Genomic DNA, 17,462 nt, shown 5'->3' with positions numbered 1-17,462 from the left:
GTTTGCTTTTTTAAAAACTTACCTGATTGCTGCTTTCTGGTCCCCCTGCTCCCCGGTCCACCGCGGCTTGCCTGTGCCGATTGTGTGGAGGGACAGGTCGGGCACCCTCTTGGGAGTCCCGGACCCCTACTGGAACGGAGTTAGCGCTCCAGCTCGGGGAGGGGCTTGGGCGTCAAATAGGGATGCCTCCTAGAACGCGCAGCGGGCGCGCCGCTATCGCGCCGAAGGAGCGCCAAAGGAGGGCCCGTCTGTGCCCGTCCGTGCCAAGGACGGGCCCAGGGCCAGGTACTCTGCCCCTCGTTTTCATAGTCGCCCCGGACCCCATATGATTAGCTATTCCCGAGGGGAGCTTCTGGACTTGTGTCCTCCGGTTAAAAATGGATGCCGCCAGTGGTTGGGACGGGAGGGTGTGATGGCAGAGTGTTCTTGCTGTGGTTTTTCCCTCCAGCCCTCCATACCCCCTTGCCCAGCCATTGATAGGGGCCATATAGTGATTAGGGCCGTCCTAATTAATGCCAGATCTATGGTTAAACACGCGGCTGACATCTTTGAGGTATTGGTGGACAGCCAGCTTGACCTCCTTTTTATCACGGAGACGTGGCTCACCGATTCATGTGCCCCAACCATTGAACTGGCGGTCCCCAGGGGACTTAAGATTGTTAGAGCTGATAGACCGGTAGGGAGAGGGGGAGGTGTAGCAGTGATTTTTAAGGAAGAATGGAGTCTCTCTACGGAGCAATTAGCAGTAGGGGCTGGTGTAGAGGCCCTTCACTTCTCCCTCACTATTAGTCCCCACTTTACTTTAGGAGGGTCCCTGATTGATAGGCCTCCTGGTTATGGTGGCAATTTTATTGAAATGTTGGAGGAATGTATAGTACCACGGGCCTTGAGTTTTCCAAAATTTCTTCTGGTCGGTGATTTTAATATACACGTAGACGACACTGACTCTACGGAAGCTCGCCGACTGAAGGAAGTTTTTGATTTGGCACAGCTTAGGCAATGGGTGTCCTCCCCGACACATGTTGGAGGCCACCGCTTGGATTTAGTGTGCTCTAATTTCCCTATTAACATATCAGATGTAGAAAAGGTCACGCGGTCAGATCATGACCTCATTAGATTCTCATGGGTGGTTGATAATGCAGCCAGATTGATTTGTACACAACCGGCTGGCCACCCCCAGAGGATCAACGTGGATAGGTTTGGCCAGGAGCTATTGAAAACCTGTTTAAAATCTACCCCTGAGTTAGAAAAGGCGGTTGATGCCTTTAATGACAGGGTGCTGCTAGCGGCGAACGCATCTATTAAACAAACTACTGTATCTAGGGTGCGACACTGCCCCTCTCAACCCTGGTTTTCGCCCGAGCTGAGGGAGTTAAAACTCGGCTGTAAAAAATTAGAGTGAAGCTGGAGGCGGGGATATAGCTCTGAGTCAAAGGCCGCCCTACATGCTGCTCAAAAAAGTTATTATGCCGCCATTAAAACTGCCAAAGGGATGTATTATGCTAAGAGAATTGCCAAAGCTGGAAACAATAGTAGAGAAATTTTCTCTATTGTCAAAAGCTTTGTATCCCCTGTAGCTGAAGCCGCCATACTTCCGTCTTCGGCGGAATGGTGTGAAGATTTGTCTAATTTTTTTGTAGACAAAATTGCAAACATTCAGCGGGACCTTCGACACTGTCCCTCACGCACTCCTTACTGCTAGGCTATCCGCAATCGGCATTGGTGGCATGGTCCTAGACTGGGTGTCCTCGTTTCTTTCTGGTAGGACACAACAGGTCTGGATGCCACCTTTTTCGTCTGAGCCTCAGCCACTTCTCACTGGGGTACCACAGGGATCTACCCTTAGCCCCCTACTGTTCAATATATACATTACCCCTTTGGTTTACTTAGAAGAACAGTACGGGGCTAAAATCATTGGGTATGCTGACGACACGCAGCTTCTCTTTACCTGGCCAGATGACCAGTTAGACACGACAGTGGTTCAGCTATGTTTGTCCTCAGTCTTTTGCTGGTTAACCTCGGCCCAGCTAAAGTGTAATGAGGATAAATCAGAGGTCCTCTTTTATGGCTCCTTCCCTCCCAGTTTCAGGAATTCGCTGTGGCCCCCTAACATACCGTGTCCTACGGTAATGGGTGGCCCTGCGAAAAATCTTGGAGTCTGGTTTGGGGAGGACCTAAGATTTGAGGACCATATAAAGCAAATGTCGGGGACCTGCTTTGCCACTTTAAGAATGCTCAGAAATTTTTTTCCACTGCTCTCCAGAGAGGCTAGGGAGACTGTTGCACGAGCACTTATTCTGGCAAGGCTGGACTATGCGAACGCTCTGTTCAGCGGCATTCCTGCCTACTTGATCAAGCGGTTGCTGGTCATTCAGAATGCCGCAGTCCGTCTCCTCTGTAACATCCCGAGATGGAAGAGCGTTCGGTCTCAAATGTCCGGTCTGCATTGGCTCCCAGTACCGCAATGCATTCTTTTTAAATCTTTAGTGCTTGCATTTCGAGCCATGCATGACCAAGGCCGAGCCTATTTAAAGAAGAGATTTACTCTCTATGTCCCCACAAGAGCCCTCAGGTCAGCCTCGCTGCTCAAAATGACCCACCCTCGGTTTAGGCGGGCCAGGCTGGGTGGCCAGTCTATTACTGTAGTGGTGTCCCGTGCGTGGAACTCTCTCTCCTTCCATTTGCGCTCCTGTCAAAATGTTGCCCAGTTTAAGAAGAATTTAAAAACCCATCTGTTCAGAAATGTGACATAAGTTAATCCCTGAAACTATCCCCTTGCTCTTTTTTCTCCATCGCGCCAGGATACTCTCAAGTAATAGAGCGCGCTACAAAACAATTTATACATACATACATACATACATAAGCTGCTAATATGAATGGAAGAAAATAAGATTTTGTCACCTTTCCAAGCTTGGTTCCATACTAACATAAGTACATGCGATCAGGTGTTCAGGTTTGCACTTCTCACTTGGAAATATGTACTACTAAATAAACATAAATTGTATGTAGCCTTTGTTAATCTTAGAGCTGCTTTCGACCTTGTTCCCGGGAATCAATCTGGAAATCTTTAATGGGGATGGGAGCCCCTGCAAATTTGGTAAGCCTGCTTGTAAGGTTTCATGAGGGAAACTATGCACAGGTCAGGTGGGGGAAACAGGTTGAACTAACTACTAAGATTCCCATTCAGTAGGGTGCGCCAAGGTTGCATACTCGCATTATTCTCCCTTCAAGTAGTTCTAATCGTTAATGACCTGAGGGACTGTGCAAACGATTCTCCAGTGCTTAATGGTAAGAAAATACCAATATTGCTCTTCGCAGATGATTCCCTATTAATTTCCAGGACACCTATAGGCCTTCAAAACTTGCTAGATGCATTTTTGATCTTTTGTGTACCTAAGGGCCTGGAGCTAAATGTGCAGAAAACAAAGTTTATGGTTTTTGGCAAGATAAATGGCAGAATAAGAGCTGTGAGAATAGCTGCGAGACCATTGGAGAGGGTCAACACTTTTGACTATCTCGAGGTTACGTTGACTGAATTATTAGGCTGGGATCCACAATTAGATAAAAGCTATCTGACCCTATGCTGTAAATCTAAACTTATAATTTCTTTCCATAAACAGACCCTGACTTAATCAATAACCCCTGCCCTGGAGGTCTATCGAATGAATGCTCAAAATGCAACACTATATGGAGTTGAGATATGAGGCCATGTTGATGCATATAAGTTGGCAGTGTGTGAGAACGTATATGTTGGATCCCTTGTAACTGTTCCATCTAGTACTCCGCTGATCCCATTGTATTTTGATCTTGGGATGAGGAGAATAGGTTATGTGGCCCCACTGAAACCACTGATGTACTGGCTGTGTTTGTGGACCATGCCAGAGCCTAGTGAATACTGCAAATCACTAAGAGAAGTCTTGAATATAAGCGGTGCCAAAAGGATCCCATGGCTACTCCATGTTGCAATTTGTTATAGATCTCTAGGATTGACTGATTTATAGGATTGCCCAGAGCGGATTAACAAATCGGACATAGCCACTGTAAAAGCCAAGTATTTAACTCATGTGGCCGAACGGTATGCTGCTAGTATGACCGCAGGGTGACAAACTACTGAGTTTTTAAGTTTTAAGTCTTATCCTAAGTTCAAGCTCTTTCTCGATTTGATTACACCATCACTATCAAAAAGCATCTTTGTGAGATTTTGCCTGGGTTGCTTACTCTTAAGGTCTTTCCACATTTGAGCCACCAAATCAGACTCAATAATCTGCCCAGCCTGCGGCCAGGCCACAGAAACTGGTGAGCACATTATGTTTTTTTGTATCAAATATTGCTTTCTTCGAAAAAAATTGGATTCAACCTGTTTGCCGAAACCTGGAAGTTAGACGCTATTTGGTCTCTCTGAGGATTTTAAAGACAAACACATTGAACCCTATTGTCTTTGCTGTAAGCAGAATTTTATTGCATGTCTGGTTCAGGTGACAAAAGCCTGAGATTTAGGAGGCTCCTTATACTAATTGAGATTTAATTATGTCCAGGGTAGCTCGGACGTTGTTACTAGAGATATCTTATTATAATTACCTAATTCCATTAGTCACAAAGCACTTTATTTACGAAAAAAAATGCTATTCATTGACTGCAATTTTAAACTGTTTTATTGAAGCTTTTAGGTTGCTTTTTTTCGAGAAATGGGAAAGAATACGTTTATAGATTGTTATGTATTGACTGTGCATACTTAGGTGGTTTGGATTAAACCGAATAAAGTTAATGATGATGACACAATCATAATCCCATAGCTCTAAGTTACGATCGCCAGTGGTCGCACATATACGTTAAAAAGGGTTGGGCTCAACAAGGAGCCCTGTGGCTCCCCTTGCTTCTGAATGAATGAAGGAACAGTTGTAGAGCGCGTGGTTACCTAGGGGCATCCCAGCGCTAAGACACCAGGTAAGCTACGAAAGAATTACTGAAAAAGAAAAGTTTTCACAAGTTTTCTGAACTTAAGATGGCCAGGTTCAGAGCATATGTGCAGTACTTATGTGTGGCTTCTGTGGGAGCACCTACGACTTTTGGGGTTTCTGTAACACCTGAAAGGTGCGACCTTGCCAAGTAAAAGCAACCCATAACAGTACTTTATGTCATACCCCACACTTTCAAAGTCTTTCTACTAACATAACGTGGGACATAGTGTTAAACGCTGCACTGAGTTCCAACAGCAACGGTGCCACCGAATCTCCAGTGTCCAGAATCTGGAGGTACAACTCGGTCGCCAGCAGTAATGCTGACTGTGCTGTAATAGGGGTCGAAACCAGATTGGGTCCTCTGTAATAGGTCGTAGCTTTCTATGAAGTTTGACAGCTGCTTGTTAACAGCTTTCTCCTAAATCTTGAAGAATAGTGGCAATATCGACACTGGCCGAAAATGTTCTTCCTTGATTGGGTCCAGCAGAACCACCACAGCATGATACCATCTAACAGGTACCTGGCCAGAGTTCAGGGAATTATTAATCAACTCACTTTAAACCGGATGAACCACCTCGGGTCCTCTTTCCAGAATGGATGGAGATGCTGAATCTAATGGAGAAACTGATTTCACTAATGCCTATATTGTGGCCAGTTCTTCGGATTTGCTAGACCTGAAACTGAGCAAGCTCAAGCTGTCCTCCGCCCCGTTGAACCAAACTTTTAAACAGGGGGCGTCTCTCACTTCTGCTGGAAACGAGTCTTATATATTAACTACCTTTTCCAGGAAGAGCTGTGCCAAAGCATTGCACCTCTGCTCTGTTGGTGTACTCATGGCGGAGACTGCAGCTAAGGAGAATAGTGACTTCACCATAGTGAATAGCTCATGAGGTGAGTTTTGGTCGGCCAGAATTTTATTAGTGTAGAAATCGCAGAAAAACTTTTGAATGCTGCAGTGATAGGTTTTAGTTTCTGCCTCATAATCCCTTTTACAGGCCGGTCGTATTCTCTGCCCCATAGGTGCTCCATCCATTTTTACTTCTTTTTTAGTACTAATAAGTCCTCATTAAACAAGTCATCCGACTGTCGTAGTCTATAAAAGGTCTGATTTTCTAAATAAGCAATTTGGTCCAGTGCCCCATTAATCCAAGTGTCTACTTGTGTTTGGCTATATCAGTACATCTGTCTAAGCTAGGACAGTTATTAGCCAGGGGGCCACGAAGAGCTGAAGGGATAACTTTGGCCCATCGCCTGGCTTGTACTGCAGAGACTAATTCAAGACTTTTATGCGAGTCCTCATAAGGGACCGAAAAGAGGATGGCAGAATGGTCAGACCATGCAAGTGGCATAGGCTGCTTAACAAAGATTTCAGCTATATTCGAAAAGACATGATCCAATGTATGCCCCACACTGTGTGTGGGGATGTTACATGTTGAAAGAGCTGCAAACCTCCCACATCTACAACCATGGTTGAAACTGTGGGGCAAGACTTTGTATCAAAGTGTAGATTCAAATCTCCAAACACCATGAAATTAGAATATCGAAGTGCCGATGGGGACACAACATCCGCTAGCCTCGCAACGAAATTAGAGGTGGATCCCGGGTGGCGATAAATCATGGCTCCTGAGATCATGCAGTTATCAGTCAGAGCCAGACCAACCCACTTCTGTGGGTGGCATATTGAGTGCTGCAGGTCCAATAGTAGCATTTGAAGTACAGGCCCTGGGTATATGGTATACCAATTTGCAAGGGACTTACCAGTACTACAGATATGCCAATCAGGTATATACCAATGTCATCATGTTTAAGGGAGAAGCGCATACACTTTAGCACTGGTTGGCGGTGATAAAGTGCTCAGATTCCTGAGACCAACAAAAAGAATCAACAAAAATGGGTGAAAGACCACCTTAAGCGTAACAGATCTAACAGGTGACCATGCCCCTAGCTGAAAGTGGGGAGATCTACGCAACCTCTAGGGAGTTCTCATCACAAAGACAGAAAACTCTGGACAGACCGTGAGCATTGGCATGGCCTACTTCTGGTCTGTGTTCCACCCTGAAGTCTAAACCCTATAGGGAAATGGACAACTCCAAAAATATTGGATTCTTACCTCTTATTTGCATGAGCCACCCGAGGGGCCTGTGGTCTGTCTGAATCAGGAAGTGAATGCCAAATAGGTATGGCCTCAACTTTTTCAGTGCCCAAACTACAGCAAAAATGTCTCTCTCAATAGTACTCCACCTCTATTCCGTGGGGAGTAACCTCCTAGAGATGAAGGCGACAGGTTGGTCTAGGCCCTCCTCATTAAGTTGGGATAGTACTGCTCCTATTCTATGCTCTCTGACATCTGTCTGAACGATAAACCCCTGGGAGAAATAACATGGCTTGCTTCAGGGAGTCAAATGCAGTTTGGCATGCTGCTTTCCAAATCACATTTCTGGCCTGCTTCATCGAAATCAGCCAGGTCAATGGAACAATAATGGTGTCATATCCCTCGACAGACCTCCTGTAGTACCCAGTGAGGCCTAAGAATGCTCTTACCTCAGTCTGGGTTTTTGGGGGCAGCCAGGCCATGATGGTTTCTATCTTGGCATGGCCAGGAGTTGCTTCTACCCACCAGGTATCCCAAGTACAGACCCATGCCCTATCTAGAACTTAATTGCCCCGATTGCAGAGCCTGAAGCCTGTTGCAGAGCCTGAAGCACTTCCTGGAGGTGAAAAAGGTGATCCTTCCAGCTGCTACTGAAGGCAGCTGTATCATCCAGATAGGCTTCAAAGAAGGTCTCTATACCAGCAAGGAAGTGGTTCACCAGCCTCTGGAAGGTGGCAGGGCTGTTCTTTAATCCAAAAGACATCACTCTAAACTGATAGCGGCCCTCTCGAGTGGAGCAGGCTGACCTCTCCTTTGCTCCCTCTGACCGGGTAATCTGCCAGTACCCTGATGTAAGATCAAAGGGACTTAAGTACTGGGCAGTCCCTAACCTGTCAATGAGCTCATTCGCCCTAGGGATTGGATGAACATTAGTTTTTGTCACAGAATTTAGCCCTCTATAATCCACACAAAACTTCAGTTTAGGTGTGGTGCCCGCTGGGCAACTTTTTGTACCAGAATCACAGGACGGAAACGGGGGCTACTGGAGGGTTCGACCACCCCCAACTCCTACATTTTTGACACTTCAGCCATAATGCTGGCCCTCACCTTATCTGACAACCTGTAACATGTATTCTTAACAGGGAGGTTGTCCCTTGTGTCTGTATCATGGGTAGTCCCAAGGATAAGAGAGAACAGAAAAGAGTATTGCCCCAACACTTCGTGGTAGGCTCTCTGTTGTTCAGGAGTTAGATTGGGGGAAAGGGTTACTCCTTCCACAGACCCATCCTTCTCCTAAGAGTACAAGAGGTCAGGGGAAGGTTCACTTTCCTCTTCCTCTTGTCCATCAGTCACCAACAGCATGGTGAGCTCTAAATTATCAAAGTGTGGTTTAAGGAGATTTACATGGTGCACCCTGTGGGGTTACCTAGGAGTCCTGAGGTCCACAGGATATGTGGCCTCACCCTTTCTTTCAGTCGCCTCCTATTGCCCATTCCAGCGATCCTGGAGGGCCTTGGCTCTACCGGCTCCATCACCCACATTTGTTGACCATGTTGAAATTACACAATGGTACAAAATGTGTCATACAACTCCTTCATAACTTCCTGGCTGACTTCAAGGTTATTGGAATCTTGCTCATGTAACTTAGCCATCTGGCTTCTGAGGCCAGCATGTAACTCACTACAACTAGGGGTACCTTCCTGGGTGCTTGCTCCCACCCTTCTTTTACCACACTAAGAGGCCCTCTGACTGGGTGCCCATACAACAGCTTGAAGGGGCTGAAACCCACTTCTTCCTGTGGCACATCACGGTAAGCAAACAACAAGCCTGGTAAGAGAATATCCCACTTTTTCCCCAGGGCCTCAGGCAGCCCCCTGATCATGCTTTTTAGGGTTTTGTTGAACCTCTCAACAGGCCCATTGGATTCTGAATGATAAGGGGTGGAGAACCTGTATGTTATCCCCACATTGACTGCATATACGTAGACATGACGTTTGTCTCCTGTCTGATACAACTTCCTTGAGGAAACCCACTCAGGTAAACATTCTCTGGGCCTTAGCCAATGTGGGTATAGTAGTAGTCCTCAAAGGGATTGTGTCTTGGTACCTAGTTGCAAGACCCACCAGAACCATGATGAACCTGTTGCCTGATGCAGTCTGGGGATCCATAGGCCCTACAATGTCGATGCCCACCCTCTCAAAGGGGGTGCTACCTGCAGCAGCCGGTTAAGGGGGGCTTTTAGCCTCTGCCCTGTCATTCCATCAGCCTGACAGGTCACACAAGCCCTACAGAACGCATCTGAGGATTTCTTTATCCTGGTCCAATAAAAGTGGGATACAAGCTTTAGAAAGATTTTGTCTTGGTCTAGGCGTCTTGTCAGGGGAATCTTGTGAACCAGCTCCAGGTGGAAGGCCCTGTAGCATTGGGGGACCGCCAGGGCCCTTGATGTCCCATGCCCAGGAACCTTAGGCTCAGTGTACAGGAGGTTGTCCTCCCAGTAAATGTGGTGACTATCAGAGGTATCACCTGGTGCTTGGGCTTCAGCCTGTTGCCTCATGCCCCTAATGGTGGGCCCTCCCTCTGTCCGCTACAGAACTCCTCATTGGTGGGTCATCCTTTGACATGCCATCCAGTAAGCTCAGGAAGTCACCAAGAGAAACAGTGCCTTCCTCAGTGGACACCGGGCAGTCACTGCAGGTGCCCCATCCATCTCACTGGAAGTACATTCAGGGGCTGGATTACTATGTCCTCTGCCTTTCCCTTCTTAGCATCTGGCTGGGCCATTATTCCAGGCTCCAGCCCTTCTTGACTCCCTTCCGGGGCAACCATGGGCCTTATTGGGGCACAGATCCTCTCAGGTAACCCTTAGATCTCCACATGAGCCTTGAGCTCCTCTTCCTTCCAGGTGGTGTGCTCCAGCTCATTACCTAACAAAGAGTCCACAGTAATGACAGGGTTCACTGCAGCTTTCAAAAGACCTAAAACCCCTCCCCACACAAATGGAACTAGGACCACAGGATAGTGACCCTCTCTGTTGTATGCCACTGCAACTTGGTGAAATTCATTAGGAATTACCTGTTGTAGGGAAAACAGCTGACTCCTTACCATAGGCATACTGGCTCCAGTATCCCTTTGAGCCTCAACATCTTAACCATTGATGGTGACCCATTGTCTATACTTTGTAGTATTTGAGGGCACATGGATCTTTAAAACCATCTCACTATCACCCAGGGGCACTAGAGTAACCCCTGTAAACTTCCCCCAACACCCTCTGTTAACTGAAACAGACTCCTCCCAAAGCATTATACTAGCCACCTCTGGAACCTGTCCACCAGTTGGAGTTGGTGTTTTTTTCTGGGACACGTGGTATCCCTTTTGTAGTGTCTATACTCGTTGCACTCATAGCACTTGATGGGCTTGGGCTGCTGACCTTTATCAGGGTACATTTTCTTCTGGTGGCAGGAAAGGGAATGTGAGTTGTTTTGGGGGCCTTTAGAGAACTCAGTATTTTAACCCCCCTTCCTTCTTCTGGTTGAGACACTTACCATCCTTTTGAAAGCTTTCTACCCCAGATACCTTTTAGGACAATCTGGTGCTGACCCAGAGGTCCATCTCCTCAGCAAGCTTCCTGGTGTCAGTAAGCTTGCTATAAACCAGGTGTTGGCGCAGCTCCGAAAAAAAGTATCACGAATGTGCTCCTTCAAAAACAACTGTTCATAATCATTAACTTTCCAGCCTCTCACACAGCTCTTCAGTGCCTTACCAGCATAATCCAGAAAATGCACTCAGGTGTGAATCCAAACTTGCTGACTAAAATGGTATTCGTCGCAGTGTAGTTGACTGGGCCCCCACCTCTATTGTAAGGAGTGTGTCCCTCCCTACCTTGGGCATGTACCTCCAAAGCCTAAGCGTGAACTCCTATGGGACCCTGTGCACTTTCAAAGACACTTCATAGGCTAATAACTGCAGGTATGCTACCACAATTATTGTTTTTTCTGGACTGCACTTGGAGGGCTCTAATATCCAGCTCCCTGAGGTTTAGCTCATGGGCCATCTTTCTTTCCTTCATGGATGCCCTCCTCTCCTCCAGAGCTTGCTCCTTGCCAAGCTTAGCAAGGGCAAGGGTCTGCTCCTTGTCCTTCTCCTTCTTGGCAAGGTCTAGGCTTAGTTTCCTCTCCTCCTTCCTGTCCACCAGCTCCTCTGAGGACAGGCTCCTTGAGGAGACACTGCTGCCTGCTCTAGAGTGGACTACTGGTCGGAAATTGCTCTCGCCCTCTGTAGGCTGCATGTCAAGAACCTCTGTCATGTCCTGCTCTGATTTTTCCTCAGACAAAGATCCCTCCTCATCTATTTCTCCTTCTGGGTGGGCCTGTGCGCATGCTCTCAAGGCTTTCTGCAGCTCTGCCTTCTTGGCACTTCCCTTGTGGAACACACCTTGGCCTGGGAGAACCCCTTGAGCTGAGCCCCTGCATATGCTTCCAGGGCCTGAGTGACCCCACAGTCCTTAGTACTTACTGTGCACGGTCTTTGCTTTGTCTAGTTAAATTGTGATTTTTGCCTTGCTTTTCAGTAAATATTGTGAATTCCTGTATCCACATGTTTGAATTGGATTCACAAATCCAGTAAGGAAAACATTCCTTTATTTAGCTTTCTACTTTTGGTGATGGGATATGCCCTATTTCTTCTGAACTGATTCACATTTGGAAGTTACAACCCAAATGCATGAACTTAGCTTGATCCACACGAACTGGACATCTAGGGCTGTGCTTAATGTTACTCATATGCAGAATAGATGAGGACCAGTATTAGTCATAAATCGGTATTAAACCTTGAGGAATCAAGCCCAGCACATTAACTGTCTCTCATGGCACCACTTAGATCCACCTCCCATTTCATGGTCATTGATGTCTTTGTTATTATCAAAAGTGCCCCAGGAGCGAAGAGGGTGTGCGCACTTCATTTTTACACCCTGAGGCACTTTTGTATTACAGAAGAGGGGCTGCGCACAAATGTGCGGCCTTTCTATGACACAGATTGTGCAAGCACACATGTAGCGCCATCTCTGCCGGGTATTTCCCTCATTTGCGTTGGAGGAGTGGTGCAAACGAGAACATTCTTTGCATCTGCTTCATATTATAGGCACAAGCACAGAGGCAAAGAGTGCGTCAGGCGGCTGGCTGACCGCATGCCACATAGAGGTGGCGCATAGTCCGTGTGCGGGCCGAGGGTGGTCTTCAGAGGGGGGAAAGAGCACCCTGCAGGCAGGTGCAGTCTCTCACTGCGCCCACCTGCAAGTTTATCTATGCTCCCCTCTTTCGAATGGACAGTGGGTCGTGGGCTGAAAGGCGCACTGCTTGCTTCACCCAGCCTGTCGCCTCTTACTAATCCGCTGCGAGTTTGCGGCTGCTCTGGGGACAGTGCATTCATTGTGGTAAAGAAAGCATACTGACCACTTAAATGTGCACCATTGCACAGACCAGGGCAGTAACCAAGTGTAACATTTCGGTTAAAACGTAAGCGTCAAAACCTTCATTTTCTGGCAAGGGATTGATGAATTTATCCTAGCTATATTATCAGTATTGGTGGCACCATATTCAAACAGTGGTATTTACCACGACAGACAGACAGCATTTCATGGGGAGGGCACCAATTTCGATGTTAGGTTACATTACAGGCTGTTGTTTAGTGCAGCATTTGGCGATTACTTGGCCTTGTGGCGCATCATATGTAATCATATCCAGCGTATACTTGTGTGGATGCGTAGTCTACAAAGCGCATATGTGAGCTCCTGCAACTCTGCCTACTCGATTATATATAGCATAAAGACGGACTAAAACAGCAGTGTGCACCATGGCGGTTCTTTCAAGATGTTATCACTTGAGTGAAGGTCGCCAAGGTAAGCTGGTGCCTTACCAGCACACTTTAATGTTCGATCCTTCTAGGCATCCTTGCAATAGTTAGCACTACTTAACCTCCTGAGCATTCATACGCATATTTATATATATAAACAAATTGACATAAAGAGGGAATATATGTACAAGTAGAAGTTACAGTTACTCCATTGGACAGAGATGTGATATTACTATACATGTTCTTATATTCATCGTTTATCCTGATTGTTCCAAGTGGTTAGAAAAGATGATTGCCCTATTTCATAAAATGTTTGTAAAAGAAAGTACACTTGATTTAGGCTCAGCTATGTGCAGCGGTCATGCGTACACGTATTAATGTCTCCCTCTCATCGTTTGCTGCGTTTCCCTTCTTCCTCAAATGTCTTTATTGTTGCACTACCAGATTGTGATACTGTCACAAAACTGTTGCTAAGCAACAAATGTGGATACCAGGACTAAGCGAATAGCTGAAGGGAGGGAGAAGTGTTGCACCATTGTAAAGTAACCATAGCAATGACCTACTATTACTGAATAAAGAATTAACATAAACCAGTGTCAAAGTATAAAATATATGGCATACATTCTGAGAGTTCTAGCTGTCCGTGCAGCATTCCTGGTGTACCCAGCAAGAAGCAAGACGTGACACCTCCTGTCAGAAACGATCACTTTTGTGATCAGTGGAATCTTGTGGCTTATTGCATTGTTGGAGTCATGTACGAGGAGGTACTTTGGTGTCCGAAATGGAAATAGAAAGAACTCGGCTGTGGTTTAGGTATTACTGTAGATTTTGCACTAAATGGAAGAAGGTGTTGGAGAAATGTCACGCATTATCAAATCTATTACGTGCATGGTTTGTAATTTCAGAAAGGTAACGACTGGTCCTGGCCTTTATCGCCTGTACCTCCTTTAATATGGAGACATGTGTTGTTCCCCTGATATACAAAACCACACACATACTGAAATGAATTGTAGTTGATCTTCCACTCATCATTGACGAGCATGTGAGATTGTGTCTAGAAGTGTCCCCCATAGAAAAAGAGTGCTTGCAGGAGAGGGGGTTCATTCATCAGCTGCCACGCTTAGACTATGAGCGGAATCGTCCAATCCCCAGACAGTGGTGGGAGGCGATCAGAAGCCATCAGAGCCCGCCTCCAGAGTGACACCTGCTGACTTGTGAAATTCATGAGGCAGATGCTGTTGGGATTGTGGGCTAACCATCCAGCAATGTCGCTCGCAACCTGGGCGGTCTTTGACCTTCATATTGGTGCAACTTTGTGATAAATTTCAAATTGAATTTTCTGTCAGCACATTTTTGGAAGAAACCTATTTGCAACCAAAAAGTTGTTTTTGCAGCCGTATCTTTTAAGCTTGCTTCTAATATTTTTTATTTGTGACAAATTTGTATATTCTACTTTAGGCATTTTTTTATTTCTGCCAACTTGTGCTAAAACATATTCTCAAAAACGCATTAGATACCTTAAAGCATCTGTTAATTTCGATACCCATACTATTAATTTAGGAGTGCTCAGTTAAAAAAAAAAGTTCCACGTATGCAGTTCTAACCTGTGCTTTAAGTGGGCAAGGACTGTCAGGTACTAATTTGAGAGGGAAAGTGTCTGCACTTCTCAGCACTGGTACACTACTCTTAATGAGAGGGTTCTGGCACTTCTCAGTAGTAAGCAGATACTCCAGAGTAAAGAGTCCCTGCACTTCTAAATTTCTATGTAAGTGCTGGTCATAACTAAAAATTGTTGGCACAGTGGCCCAGCATACACAAACGCCTTCTCTTTTGTTTTCCAGGTACCGAACGCCATGAACTGACCTCCTGGAAGAGTTTCCATTCCATCTTCAAATTCTTTACAGAAGCTCTAGAGGCAAAGAATGCTAAAGTCAAGCCAACCCCAACCCGGCGATCCAACAGAATAAAGCATGAAGAGTTGTGAGGGGAACCCTGCAGACCAAACGCGCTCCTTCGCAGACACGGCCTTTTTACTTGTTTTTCACCATGCAGCTTCCCAGTTCCTCATTAGATTGTTTTCTTCATACTGCACAAGGTCGCCATGTATACATCTAAAAAGCGTTTTGGATTATTTCTAGATGAATGCAACTGTCAAAGCAATATGGGTTCACTGGCTCTGCTTCCTGTGGGCTGTAGCTTGGATTGTGCGTTGCCCATGAGTGCCCAGATTAGGTCTGACAGTGGCACTGTACAGTGCAGCATGGTGCAGCTCTAATTGCCCTGACACAGTCATTCACCTACTTTTCATGGCCCTGCACTTAGCATGATTTCTGAAGCTTACCTGCATAACCAAACCATTTATTTTTCTTAAAGGCTGAATACTTTTTTGGGAAGTGGTTATATTTGTTTAACAAAAATTTAAAAAAGAAAAATGTTCGTCCTTTTAGCTGTAATCATATTTTTAAAAGGCAGGCCATGCTTAATTTTTGCTTGCAATAGATGAAATATAACATAAACATAGAATTATAGTGCCCTTTTAGGTTTAAAAAAATGCTTCAAGCCATATTTACTAAGCTGGAATGGGAAGCTGTGTGGTTTTTACGAATTAAAAATCTGTTTGCGTACTGTATCTCAACATGCAGTTTCCCTTTTGAGACCAGAGAATCGACTGTGCATACAACACCTGCTGAGAAGTTAATTTTTTTCCTCTGTGTGATTTCTGTTTTTTTGTGAATGCTCTATTTTAAGATAACGTGGATATGCTTTTTTGGCCCAAGTCATTGGATGGAAACAAGAAACAGACATGTACATTAAGCCTGTTTTTGGTTCCAACAGATTCTCTGAGACCCAGCCCCTTTACATTGACTTACCTGCTAGCCTCTTACACTTCTGCTTTAAAGGGAACAAAAGCACTGCTCAAGGAATTATTAGAAACATCAATTTAGTGTTTTACTCTGTTCGGGTTCAGGGTCAATGAACTTAGACTTCAGAATCTTTGTAAACTCTACCTTAAAATGGCAAGTGCTTTAGTGGACCATTTTTTGAGAATTTTCCCATGGGCGTAAATAGATGACGAATGGGAGGCCGGATCTATATGGGCTAGCATGAATTTAATTACACAGAATTCTAGACCTCACTGTGAAGTATTGCAAAAAAAGCTACGCATATTAAAGATTTTAATGCAGTTTTTAATCCAAAGAGATTTTATTATTCAGAGTTTCTCATTTGGAATACCCCCTATTATTTTTTAGCGCACGTTTTTATTACTTTTGGACCTATTTTTATATCGGAACCCTTTATACTTCCTAACACTGATAGGAAAGTCAAGTACCTGGGAATATGCCAGTGAACAGAGAAAACACAAGGTTTATTATGAATGATGCTCTTTTCATAGGGACTGTGCCTCTGAAGCAGTGGGTGTCGACTCCCCACTCGTGTTAGTGCTTGCAGTTTTGATGATGTTACCATAAGGCAGTTTTCTTAGTGTGCCAAGGATACCCACCTACCGATGATAAGAGAGCCACGAAGGTAGCACAATCGAGTCGTTTTTCTATGTTGCTGTTCACAAGATGTTCACATGAAACACTTGAATTAATGGAGTTACTCCCATGTACCATATGTACTTGTCCCCGAAATGAAGGAAGACTTTCAGTAAGGCGGACCTCTGTGTTTTACTGTATAGGTGCCCTGCATCCCATTGCCTCGTTTGGGAGAGGAGCTTCTTCGAAAATAGTGCATGAACTTTGCTCAGTTATTCTTGTTTTTTTGTGAGCTGTCGGTTAATGAAGAGCGAAACGAGCGATTTGCCATTTCTCTTACTTTTTTCCTGCTGAATCGTTTCCTTTGTTACATATGACTGGGACCCATAGTGCTAATGGTCAAACTGAGTTCCTCCTAACATGGAACTAATACAAACACATCTGAGAATGGTAGCGAAAGAAGCAGCCTTTGTAGGTAAGGCACATCACCCACAGATATTTATTTGATGCGGTGATCTGATAATCAAGCTCTTTTCTCTCTTCTTTGGTTATTTACATTCAGCATATCTGAATAATTGAGCACGGACCAGATGTGATGATGGTGTGTAGTCTCTCTGATTTATTTTTAATATGAGCGATTTATTTGTGTTGTTTTTTTATCCAGATGTGTTCCCTTTGCCAATTCCCGCTCCTTAAGAGGAGCCAGGAAATACTCCGCAAAATAATTTAAAAGACGCATACTCATACATTAACATTTTGTATTCTCCAAAATTCCATATAAACCAAATTGTTTGTCTTTATGTTTGTAATGGAAAACGTACCATTGTTTCTCTAATGAAATGTTGGAAAATTACCGTTTTGTAAGTTACGATCACATGCCCTTGCCTAACTTGTGGTATCGCTTGTAAAAATTAATGAAGCACATAAGTTCTTACGAAATGTATATTTCTGTTTACACTCAATTAAAAGAACGTTTCTCTTCTTATGGGGTGCAGGTGTTGTCTCTTTCCTTTTAGATACTATATGTTTTTATTTTTTATAACATTACATGGGATAAATTGGTAACCTATTGATCTGTTTGAG

General features: G+C 44.9%; 1 protein-coding gene across 4 annotated transcripts in view; it reads left to right on the top strand.

Moving 5' to 3' along the window:
• The window catches only part of ARB2A (ARB2 cotranscriptional regulator A), a 1,817,924-nt gene extending 1,800,560 nt beyond the window's left edge, over positions 1-17,364 (top strand). For 3 of the 4 annotated variants that reach the window (XM_078675377.1, XM_078675378.1, XM_078675379.1), the window contains one exon: positions 14,742-17,364. In XM_078675377.1, coding sequence (XP_078531503.1) covers positions 14,742-14,884 — 143 coding nt within the window. In that variant the 3' untranslated portion in view covers positions 14,885-17,364. The remainder of the gene's footprint in view (positions 1-14,741) is intronic. The other variant, XM_078675380.1, reaches the window with a different exon arrangement.
• Positions 17,365-17,462: the final 98 nt, after the last annotated feature.

Source organism: Lissotriton helveticus, chromosome 2_1, assembly GCF_964261635.1.
Source record: "Lissotriton helveticus chromosome 2_1, aLisHel1.1, whole genome shotgun sequence".
Lineage (NCBI taxonomy): Eukaryota > Metazoa > Chordata > Amphibia > Caudata > Salamandridae > Lissotriton > Lissotriton helveticus.
This window is presented reverse-complemented; position numbering and strand designations above follow the sequence as displayed.